The sequence below is a fragment of the Rutidosis leptorrhynchoides genome, chromosome 5 (genome assembly GCF_046630445.1).
Source record: "Rutidosis leptorrhynchoides isolate AG116_Rl617_1_P2 chromosome 5, CSIRO_AGI_Rlap_v1, whole genome shotgun sequence".
Taxonomy (NCBI): domain Eukaryota; kingdom Viridiplantae; phylum Streptophyta; class Magnoliopsida; order Asterales; family Asteraceae; genus Rutidosis; species Rutidosis leptorrhynchoides.
The window spans coordinates 386,531,889-386,543,982 of NC_092337.1; the positions used below are offsets into that span (position 1 = coordinate 386,531,889).

The following is a 12,094-nucleotide window of genomic DNA, read 5'->3' on the forward strand; positions in this document are numbered from 1 at the left end:
TCAAATTCAAAAAACTAGTTATGCTTCTTACCGGTAAACTTGCAAACCATTCTCTAGCCGTTTTTTGTAGGACCATAGGAAACATGTGACAAGCTGCCTCATCTTCCCAATGTTGTAAATGCATTACACCCTCAAACATTGCCAAAAAAATTTATGGATCCTTCGTTCTATCATAAACTCCCATTGACGACAGTATTCCCAAATTTCTTGGAAGTGGATAATTTGCTATATGATTCACAAAACACTAAGTTGATTCAGTCATTGTTGGTGGTTTTGTTGCTTGTTCTACTATTATGAGCGCAAAAAAATTGTCTACTGTTGCACGGATAGCTGCTTGTGCTAACTTTTGCTTGTACTTAAGTGGTGTTGTTTTTGTTAAAATTCCTTTTAACATTTTGGTTATCACTTTTTCAAAAATAATTTCACCTTCCTCCCCTTCTTCATATTGCATTTCATCGTTAAAAATAATTCTTCATTTTCTTCTTGATCTGAATCCTCAACTGAAATTCCCAATTGTGTTAATAGCCTTGACAGTTGTTGCTTTGTCATCTTATGCTTTGTAAATGCATGCTTTGTTTTACTTGTTGACGCTTTCTTGAATTGTACGGCCTACGGCCCACGCCTTGCGCGCCATTGACTTGGTTTACCTGTATCTGTGGTTAACCTTTTGAAACGCGTTACTGTCTTTGTTATTATTTCTTCTGGAACTTCTTCACTTATGTGTTCCTTTTCTTCTTGAATTCACTCTTAAGTCTCCTGAGTAGGTGGTATATCTTCAATTAGAAGTCCGTCATTTGTTTCCATTGGCGTACTTGCTGGAAGAACATCACCTGTTTTGGGTGATGAACGTTTTGTGTTTCTATGATTCTTTAAACCAGATGACGCCATATGTTGATACATATTTCCAGCTAGCGGCTAACAAGTATCATTACAACACTAGAACTACTTAGCGTGATGAGATGGATTGCCGATTGATGTTTATCCTTGGGACGGATCCCTGCAGACCCTGTTCACGGCCAAAATGCCATTGGGTGGCTTTATCTATCTTGTGGAGCCAAACTATGAGTTGGTCCGTCTAGCGCTCTGAAGCTAAGTATTAATGTTCTAGAAAGAGAAAGTATTATGTGTGAGAGAAAATGTGTTCTTTACCAAAGTTCAGTTATCTGTAAAGTGATGACACGGGTGGCGTATTTATAGGCATGAGTGCTCCATAATGTTCGGAGGCCCGTGTCATGCTGCTATTGATTGATTTATGCGAAAATCACGTAGACGACATTGTGCTTTTATATTGACGTGATATATGTGCTGCTCACATGCTTACTTAAGGGCTTAAGTATAAAAAACTGCCTCCAGTGCTTACGCAAAATGCTGATCGGCCTGATGTGTGATTTGTTTGTTATTCTTGACGGAACACGCTGAACGGATAAATGTTAAAAAATTATTACTTTTTCTCTATGTTTTAAGTGCTTCTTCCACATAGAAATAATAATTTCATTCATGTAAACTATATGATACATCATTAAACTAAATAAGTGAATACCACGTAATTATTTGTTAATTACCATTTTCTTTTACCACTTAGAGCACAGGGTATCCACTAAAAAATTTCGCCGTCCCCCTATATCGACGCCGGAATCGAAGATCGCCTGGCACCATGACGGCGTCGATCCCAGCATCGATTTCCACCATCCGTGAACCGACGGTGACAAATCGAGCCGTTGGAGTTTCAAATTTTAAAATCTAGCCGTTTTAACAGCTAGTTTTTTTTTCTTTTCTTTCTTATAAATACCACACTTATTTCTCATTTTACACACACAACTATACCTTTATTTATCATTTTCTCTCTACAATAATCAAATTATTTACCATTTAACACAACTATATCTTTTTATCATATATTTTTTTTATCACAATATGTCGTCTTCTTCGAGTTCTTCCAGTAACTCATTCACAAACTATACACTATACATATTTGAAGATTTATCTTCTGAAGATGAAGTTAACTCACGTCGTTATATACATCGAAATCATTATGAAGCACACGAACGTTTGATGGACGATTATTTTGACGAGTGTTGCAAATATACGGATGAAAATTTCAAACGAAGATTACGAATGCAGCGACGTGTTTTTCTTAAGATTATGAATGATATTCTAAGCTACTCAGGAAATCCATTGCCTTATTATTTTAGATGGTTTCATCGAAGACAAGATTCACGTGGTAGGTGCAATATTAGCCCACATTTGAAGATGACAGCCGCACTACGTCAGCTAGTATATGGTTATACACCGGATGCGTTGAATGAGTATCTGCAAATGTCAGAACGAGTTGGCCAGGAATCTCTACACAACATGCGTTGGCCGGTATTTACCCAACATGGGCGGCATTTGTTAAGGGATTTTCAAGTGTCGTTGACGAAAAACGTTCTTACGTTACAAAGAAACAAGCGGGCACTCGCAAAGATGTTGAAAGAACTTTTGGGATCCTATTCTTCAGCAACCCGCATGGTCTTACGAGGTGAATATAATGTGACAACTAACGTACACGTGCATCGTAATACACAACATCATTATCGAAGACAATGGATACAACCTTGCTGAGAATGATTGGGTAGTTGAGCCCGTTCAACATATACAACGTACTTAGATCGATAGGTGCGACGCTCGTGCAAGAAGAAAAAGGGAGTTACGTGATAGAGAAGTGCATGAAGGCTTACGATCTGATTTGATTGAACATTTGTGGGATTTTCGAGACGACTTATGAATTTTTATGAGACGAATTATTACGTTATTTACTTTATTTTATGAATGTTTTGAATAAATGTTATCTAGTTTATTTTATAAATTTTAATTTATTATTTTGTTTTTATTATATTAAATTAATTAAATACAATATTAAAAATCCATTAAAACTATAAAAAATAAAAAATAGACAGTGTTCAAAATCAAAGCCGAAATGGACGTTAAAAAATAGATATGGACACCTTATGCTTTTATAATAGGTCTAAATAGGAGATGAAAGAAAAACCATTTTGTTAGAGCTATGGCACAATCGAGGCCACAAACCACTAGATTTTTTTAATAAGATGGTCAGTGTGCATCCGCTAGAGAGTCTATATAATTTACTTTTTTTTTTTTATAACTTTTTAACTTTTTAACTTTTTTACTTTTTGTACATGAGATTCCGTACGTTAAAACGATAACATGTAAACAACCTAACAAGGGAAAGAACAACAGAAACTATTGAAAAGAGCTCTCCAGCAATGGCATTTGATGTTAACAGATATATCAAATACATCAGCAACATATATATATATATATATATATATATATATATATATATATATATATATATATATATATATATATATATATATATATATATATATATATATATATATATATAATAACAATGAATGCCAAAATCAAATCCCGAAAAACACACACGTTCATACCTACATGTGTTTTCTTTTATGTTAACCCTCAAAATTCAATTCCATCAACCAAATCTATTTTCTTTTCTTTTTTTTAAATCTAGACAAACATGTAAATAGCAACGGCTAGCACACCAGTGGCCGCAGAGCATTTTAAGCTAGCTCCAGACGACGGCGCATCAGCTGGTGCCATGTCGGATGCTGTGGAGCTTGATGATGGAGCTGGTGGCGAAGATCCTTTGTCCGATGGCGAGGATGAGGATAACTTTGGTGCAGCAGCTGGTGCTTTTGTCGATTTTGTTGGTGATGCAGCTTTCGGGGCGATTTTAGGAGATGCTAATATCGGTGCGGCTTTAGGAGATCGGTGCATGCTTGATTTAGGCGCGGCGGCAGGGGAAGTGGTAGGGGCGGCGGCAGAAGCTATACCAATGAGGGCGATAGTGATCAGTGAAAGAACAATTACCATTTGGCGTGCCATTTTTGTTATTTCAAAAATTTGTAAAAACAAAATGGTCTTTAATAATTTGTAGTTGTAGATGTATTAAAAAGAACTGCAGTAGTATTATTTGAACTGTTTGCTTACAAGAATGATGGTTAGGTTATGGTTATGGAAGGTGCTAGTAATTATAATGTGTTTAAATAGTTATTTTAATGACACATGAGATGGTGAAGATTGGTGGCAGAGCTAGTTTTTATCACTAGTAACAGAAAACAATGGAGTATATGTGAGAATTGGATGTAAGTTAGCCACAAATTCAGCATGGCGAAGTGGTTTTTTCTGTTGTAATCACATCTTCAGTTTGACCCATTACTTTCTTCTCTCTCTTGTATTTTTTGTTACATCTATTTTTTTATACACTCATCTATCACTATAATCTTCATAAAAAAAATGGGATATGCTTTAGTGTTTAGAAAGAGAACTAATTTTAAATATACTAATAAAAAATGATAATAATAATAATAATAATAATAATAATAATAATAATAATAATAATAATAATAATAATAATAATAATAATAATAATAATAATAATTTTAAATATACTAATTTTCCTGGGATTGTGGTCGCGATGTTTGTGTTGACTTGACAGAGTCTTCTCCTTTGACACAGTCTGAGCTTTCTGGCTTTGTCCCTGGACGTGCGGTGGTTGATGCGGCTCGTCGGAAGCGGGTCAAGTACGAATCTAGCTGTCAGGCGATTGGCTATGGTTTCATTCCTTTCTCATTTTCTTCCCTTGGGGAATTAGAGAATGAGGCTGTTTCTTTGCTAAAGCGGGTTCAGAAGAGTTCGATGGCGCAAGATATTGGTGCCGGTGCTGCTGCTCATATTTTTACTAGGATAGGTTTTGCTATTGCTAGAGGTGTGGAGGCCCAGATTGTCTCTAGGCTTCCCACTAATTTTTTGTAGGTTTTAAAACTTTTAAGTTAATAATAATAATAATAATAATAATAATAATAATAATAATAATAATAATAATAAATAATAATAATAATAATAATAATAATAATAATAATAATAATAATAATAATAATAATAATAATAATAATAATAATAATCAGATTTGTTTGTTCCGTTGGTCCCTGTATTATAGTCCATATTCTAACAGCGTCCCTCGGGTTTATTTTTGGCCTTTATAATCCTTTGTTTATCATAATTTAGTAATCCGCGTCCCTCCGTCAAATTTCTGTTAAATAAGTTCGTTAACTCTTGATATGTGCAATGCATGTGATGGTAAAATCGTCTTTTTTACTATTTTCTTCACTAAAACGAGAGACCACCGGCACACAAAAAAATCTTACAATGTTATTTATTTTTATTTTATAAATTCATAAAAATAATTATAAATATAATTATATTTACTTTTGTTTTTATTTAATTTATATTCCCGAGAATAAACTAAAAAAATTTCGGGTCGTTGTTGGTTTAACATCATTAAAATTGAACAAGCCCTAAACAAGTTAGGGTGTAATCCTTCTAATGTGTTTGTTAAAGATGTAGGGATTGACATGGACACTAGCTTTTGAATTGACAAGTGAATTGGCGATCAACCGCTTAAAGTTTTGATAATCGAGATTATTTAGACTTAAATTGGAAAAAGAAGCCACTGTAGCCAATCGTGTATCCTTAACCGATGACTCTGTTAAATTTAATTGGGCCTGGAGTGCACAACCCAAATGGAGGACAGAAGATGAACTTAATTCGCTAATTGTTCAACTAACAGATTATAAGTTCTCGAGCAACTCCATTGCATCGTGGTCTTGTAGTCTCAATAACAGTCGCCTTTTTACAACAGATTTACTAATGCATTTTCTAAACACGAGTGCAGCTTCCAAACTTAACGCTATGGTACCCACCGATTTAAACCCTTTTGTTCTACAAAAAATTGGTATTTTCATTTGGCGGGCACAACAAAATAAACTCCCAGTTAGAATTGAGCTCGATAAAAAATGTATCAACCAACATTCAACAAGGTTCCCGGTTTGCGATGACGATACCGAAACACATCACCATACGCTTTTATCGTGTAAAAACTCCTTAGATATTTGGAATAGAATCCGTAGGTGGTGGAACTTTGATCACCTAAACCTTCCGTGCCTCGCGGATATAGCCAACTGCCTGAACTCACAACTAAATACAAATCTAGGTGCAACACTTTGGCAAGCGGTTGTTTGGGTCACGAGTTATAGCATTTGGCTTCACCGAAATGATCGTGTTTTCGATAATAATAATAATCTAAGTACATCTAAGATCGTGTCGGATATTCAAGCCAAGTGCTTTGAATGGATAAACTGTCGTTGGAAAAAAAAGGCACTTTAAATTGGTTAAAATGGATCACCAACTCGAGATGGTTCGATGCTAATCACACAAAAGTTGGGATTGGTTAAGGCAGGTTTTTTATGCCGCATTCTATCGTTCACTTCATAGCCCGGGTCTAAGTGGTCTAGTGTCAAATAATTTGTCGCTAAGATTTCAGTACTGTATCTTGACTACTAAACCAGCTTGTCTCATACAAGTTGACCTAACCTTGTTAGTACCTGATAGCTGAAGGCTTTTTCCGGTCATCTCAAACTAACCAAATTCCCAATTGTAAATCCTCTCTTTCGGGTCCTTTTACTTTATATAGTCGAGTTGATGTATGTAATAGTTTTGTATTTTGTCGCGATTGTGTAATTGGTCCATTAGACCCTCACTTGTATCCTCTTTTTTTTTAATAAAATTGTTGGTTTTTTCAAAAATAAAAAAAAAATCTGCTTTATTAATTAAAAAATAGAATATCTATTTCTTAAAAACCGTCCATATTTGTTTTTTGAAAGGCAGTAGTATTATTCCCAACAAAAATTGTATGTACAAGAGTGAGTGTGATGCATACATGTCATACACCCTACATTTCACAAACCTAGACTACTTATATAGTTACTGTAACTAACACAAAAGTATATATATACACACAAGTGACCCTCAGTTAACATGTCTACTTCCAGTCACTCACTCTTTAACATGTAACCTCACTGTTTAACAACCACACTAAACGAATATTTGTGGATTGTTAATCCAATTATGTCAATCGATAACTTTATCTTTACATCTCTTCGCGATCCACTCGAAGCTTTTAACTTGAATTTCATTAAGCACTACCGGCACGTTCCAACTCGTATTTGTAAAAACCTTTTGATTCCGATTCTTCCAAATTAAGTAGAAACATGCCCACACTAGTGCTTTCCAAATAGTTTTTCTCACATGAGTAGTCGTTTGTCCTGTGTCAAGAAAGAGATCCCCAACCGTAATAAAAGGAATTCCTCCCCGAACTCACCAATCGAAAACTTTGCCCCAAACGTCGAAAGCATGCTTACATAAGATTAATGAGTGGTTGACCGTCTCAATATTGTCGTCACAAAGCGGACAACGAACCAAATGTAGATCAATCCCTCGTTTGTCAAGTTCAACCAAAACCGGGAGTCGTAACTTCCTTGCTCTCCAAACAAATACCTCAACCTTTTTTGGGACAAGTTTATTATGAAGAGTGTAAACCTTTAAATCATTTGTAGGTAATAGTCTCGAAGTCACCATATCCAGGGGCGTCTTAAAGGGTGTGCGAGTATAGGCAGTCGAACAGGGCCCGAAATTTTTGGAGGGCCCTAAATTTTAAAAAATCTGTTATATATGTATATGTATCCGTTTCACAAAAATCATATTAAATGCAAATTTATTTTGGGCTAAATAATAAGTGGGCTTACATACATAAAATACACATTACTATTTAATTAGTTACATATAGTAAATAGTAAATTTATAATAAAAACCTAATACCCATTAGTCCATTGCGTATATTCCTTTTCCATCAATTGCCTGAATCGTATTTGCAGCGAATAGCGATTCATAAGGTTATTATTTTCTGCAATTTGCCGTTCACTCTTCACGATCGTCAATCTCGTTGAGTCGTTTCTTGTTGCTGCCATTTACAATCCTGTTGCTATAATCACATATTCACATGTAAGTAGTTTTCTAAATATCTATTTTATTATTTTAATTTTTCTCATGTATAGTCCATCCATCCACTATTATATTATTTAGGGCTAAATAATTATTATGATCGGTTATGTTGTAGTGTTGCACTGTTATGTATTTTATATTTGTTGTAGTCATTACATTATTAGATATTCAGATTTGCCTAATTTTGAATTAATACTATTGTTGCTGAATGCTGATCTTTTAACTTAAAAATTAAAACTAGAAGTCTGGGAGTATAGAATTGTTTTGTTATGTGTTTAGCTTTACAAGGTTTGTTTAGGTATCTTTTTTCTTATTTTTTTTAATATTTTCAGAACTTATGGCTCCTAAACCTGAATCCGGATATCAAAAGCGTCTAAAAAGAAAAAGAGCTGAGGCATTACGCAAGTCTCAAAGTGGGGCTTTAGATAATTACGTTATAAAAAGTCACAAGTATCTTTTGATAATGTTGGTGAAGATAATAATAATAATAATGATGTTAATCTTAATGATCATGGTATTGATGAAAATTTTGTTGACAATCCGCGTGGTAGTGATATCAATATAGATAAGAATGTTGTTCATGATATTACTATTGAGAATGAGGATGTTCATGACATTGATTCTAATGATAATTCGAATGACCCGAATCCCGACGATGATGATGCTAATCATGCCACGGAAAATGTTGATCCTCATAATGTTGATATATACGATCCACGAGAATGGAATAGACTTAGTGCTGATATGATTAATGTGTTGGTTGTTGATGGTCCTAAAAGAGACAACACTTTCAAAAAAGGCCCTAAAGATAAATTTTTAAGACGATTTTCCTCAACTTCATTTACAAGAACTCTAGCAAACAACGAGAAGTGTGATAGAGAGTGGCTTGTATATTCAAAAGAACTTGACAAAGTTTTTTGTTTCTGCTGTAAAATTTTTCGAAAAGGGCCTACAAAAGGTCAGCTAGTGAACGATGGTTATTCAGATTGGACACATCTCAGCACTAGGTTAAAAGAGCATGAAGTTAGCTCGGAACATATCATGAATATGGCTACATGGTTTGACATGCGTAGAAGATTGAGTAATAATGAAACAATTGATAAAGTGTCTCATGAACTATTCAAGAAAGAGAGAGATCACTGGAAAGATGTTCTATTAAGAATTATAGCGACCGTGAAATTTCTTGCTAAACATAATTTAGCATTCCGTGGTAGAAACGAGAGGCTGCATCAAAATAGCAATGGCAACTTTTTGGGTTTGATTGAAATGATGGAAGAGTTTGACCCTGTTATAAAGGAGCATGTGCGACGCATCACGAGTGATGAGATTTATCATCATTATCTTGGTCATAACATCCAAAATGAGTTAATATTTCTACTTGCTCGTTCTATTAGATTACAAATTATTAAAAAAGTAAAGCAAGCAAAGTATTACTCTGTGATACTTGATTGTACTCCAGACACTAGTCACCAAGAACAAATGTCTTTAATATTGAGATATGTGAATGTATCCTCAAAGTGTATAAATGTTGAGGAATCTTTCTTAGGATTCTTGAAAGTTGATGATACTACTGGAAAGGGACTTTTTGATGTTACTTACAATGAGTTAAAGTCTCTTGATCTTGATATTGATCATATGCGTGGTCAGGGCTATGACAACGGATCAAATATGAAGGGAAAGCATAATGGTGTACAACAAAAATTTAAAGAGGTAAACCGTAGAGATTTTTATACACCATGTGGTTGTCATAGTCTTAATGTTATGTTATGTGACATGGCCAATACTTGTGGAAAAGGCAGAGATTTTTTTGGAGTCATACAACGCATTTACACAATCTTCGCGAATTCTTCTAAGCGGTGGAAAATTTTGACAGATAATGTTAAAGGGTTGACTCTTAAGTCATTATCTACCACTCGTTGGGAGAGTCGCATCAATAGTGTCAAAGCTATTAGACATCAGATTATAGATATAAGAGAGGCTTTACTTCAGGTTGCTGAACAGGACAATGATTCTAAAATTCGAAGTGAAGCTAAATCTCTTGCAACAAATGAGCTCGGTGATTTTGAGTTTTTAGTATCAGTGGTTGTCTGGTTTGAAATATTGTTCACCGTAAATTTAGTGAGCAAAAACTTACAGTCTAAAGATATGCTTCTTGACGTTGCTATTAAAGAAGTGAAATGGTTGGTGACTTACTTTGAAGAGTATAGGAACACGGGACTTTCTAAAGCAATTGATGAAGCTAAGAAAATCGCCGTTGAATTAGGTATTGATCCAGTGTTCCCTCAAAAGCATGTGATTCGAAGGAAAAAACAATTTGATGAGAACTCAGGGGATCAAGATGCTATATTATCTACCGAGGAGTCGTTTAGAGTTAATTATTTCTTATATATTGTTGATCAAGCGATTGACTCTCTTAAAACACGATTTGAACAATACGAAGAGTATGAAAAAGTGTTTGGTTTTCTATTTGCATATGATAAGTTGAAGTTCATGGATGAAAATGATCTTAAAAAATGTTGCACTGATCTTGAAGTTGCTCTGCATAACAATGGAAAATTAGATATTGATGCAAATGAACTCTATATGGAGTTGAGGTCAATTGGAACATTCTTGCCTAGCGAAACTATGGGACCATCCGATGTTTTGAAAAACTTGAATAAAATCAATTGTTTTCCTAATGTGATAATTGCTTATCGAGTATTGTTGACTATTTCAATAACCGTGGCATCTGCAGAAAGAAGTTTTTCAAAACTGAAGTTGTTGAAGAACTATTTACGGTCTACCATGTCACAGGAAAGACTTAATGGGCTGGCGGTGATAGCTATTGAGAACGACCTATTGGAGCATATTGACTATAAAGAGTTCATCAATGACTTTGCTTCTAAAAATGCTAAAAGAGTAGGTTTATTTAAATGATAGTTTATGTATAATGAGATGTCGACTATTTAAGAATAAAACACTTTGTTATGGTTGTTTTACGCACTTTTTATTTATAATGATAATTTTAGTATTGTTTTTTATATGAATACGTATCAAAAATTTAACATTTATAAGGGCCCGTTTTGAAGTCTCGAACAGGGACTTAAAAATTCATAAGACGTCCCTGACCATATTCGAAAGAGCTTTTGTAGTGTACATCCCATTGCCAGCCGGTGTCCACCTCCATGAGTCTTTTTTCCGGATTAAATATCGCACCCTTGATCATATCATTTAAAGAATGTAACTCACCCAAATGGTTCCCTCGTCCAAGATCAATTTCCCACACTTTTTGTATCATCCCAAGTTAGATGATCTTTGACTGTGGCACTAATGTCATCTTCAAGTCTCGAGAGTCTTTTGAACTTGCTTTTTAGTGTCTCGCCATCAATTCAAGAATCGTTCCAAAAAGAGGTGGAGCCGCCATCACCTAGATCTTTGACAAAAAAACTCCGAAAAGGAAGACCAATTGCATTAAAATTATTGACGGTTTTTACAATATCATTCCATACCGATTTGTAGGAATCGGTATGAAAAGAAACATCCCCCAAAAGACCGCCCGATGAACCATAAATACTCGAAATGACCTTGACCCACAAGGAGGTAGTTTCGGTTTTAAACCTCCACTACTACTTGCCAATCAAAGCCACGTTTTTTATACCATTTAGACACCCCACATTTAACCAGCCATCCCCATAAGGTAATTTTTTTCATCCCATTTGACCCAAGTAATTTTTGATTTATTGCCCCCCGATCCACCCCAAAAGAAAGAACGTCTTACACACTCTAATTTTTTGATCACACATGGTGGAGAACGAAAGAGCGAGAAGTAGTACAATGGGAGACTATTCAACACCGATTTTACAAGAGTCAAATGTCCACCAAATGACACCGATCTAGCTCTCCAATCCAAAAGGCGTTTATCAAATTTATTAATGACCGGTTTCCAATTATCTTCTTTTTTCATGTTACCACCAATGAGAAGACCAAGGTAGATAAATGGAATTGAACCAACTTTACAACGAAATAAGTTTGCCTTGCTCTCGACTTCGGTTTTTTCCACACTAACCCCAATTAGACTACTCTTGTGATAATTAACTTTAAGCCCGGAAGTAAGTTCAAAACACTTTAATAGTTTTATAAGGTTTCGTATATTTCCTTCACTTCACGACCCGAAAAAGATTATATCATC

General features: G+C 34.8%; 1 protein-coding gene across 1 annotated transcript; it reads left to right on the top strand.

The window, feature by feature from the left end:
- Window positions 1-2,250: 2,250 nt before the first annotated feature.
- Window positions 2,251-10,842, top strand: LOC139849796 (uncharacterized). The gene is made up of 6 exons (XM_071839419.1): window positions 2,251-2,554; window positions 3,555-3,881; window positions 8,259-8,376; window positions 8,478-8,807; window positions 8,934-10,083; window positions 10,129-10,842. The coding sequence occupies exons 1-6, from the start codon at window positions 2,251-2,253 to the stop codon at window positions 10,840-10,842; spliced, it is 2,943 nt and encodes a 980-aa protein (XP_071695520.1).
- Window positions 10,843-12,094: the final 1,252 nt, after the last annotated feature.

Bases quoted from the DNA above. Each gene is read 5' to 3' on its own strand.
- LOC139849796 (XM_071839419.1), top strand. From the start codon at position 2,251: ATGACAGCCGCACTACGTCAGCTAGTATATGGTTATACACCGGATGCG. The intron at 3,882-8,258 runs GTGAAAGAACAA...TAATATTTTCAG, and splicing joins AATGAGGGCGATAGTGATCA to AACTTATGGCTCCTAAACCT. The intron at 10,084-10,128 runs GTTGCTATTAAA...TACTTTGAAGAG, and splicing joins CTAAAGATATGCTTCTTGAC to TATAGGAACACGGGACTTTC.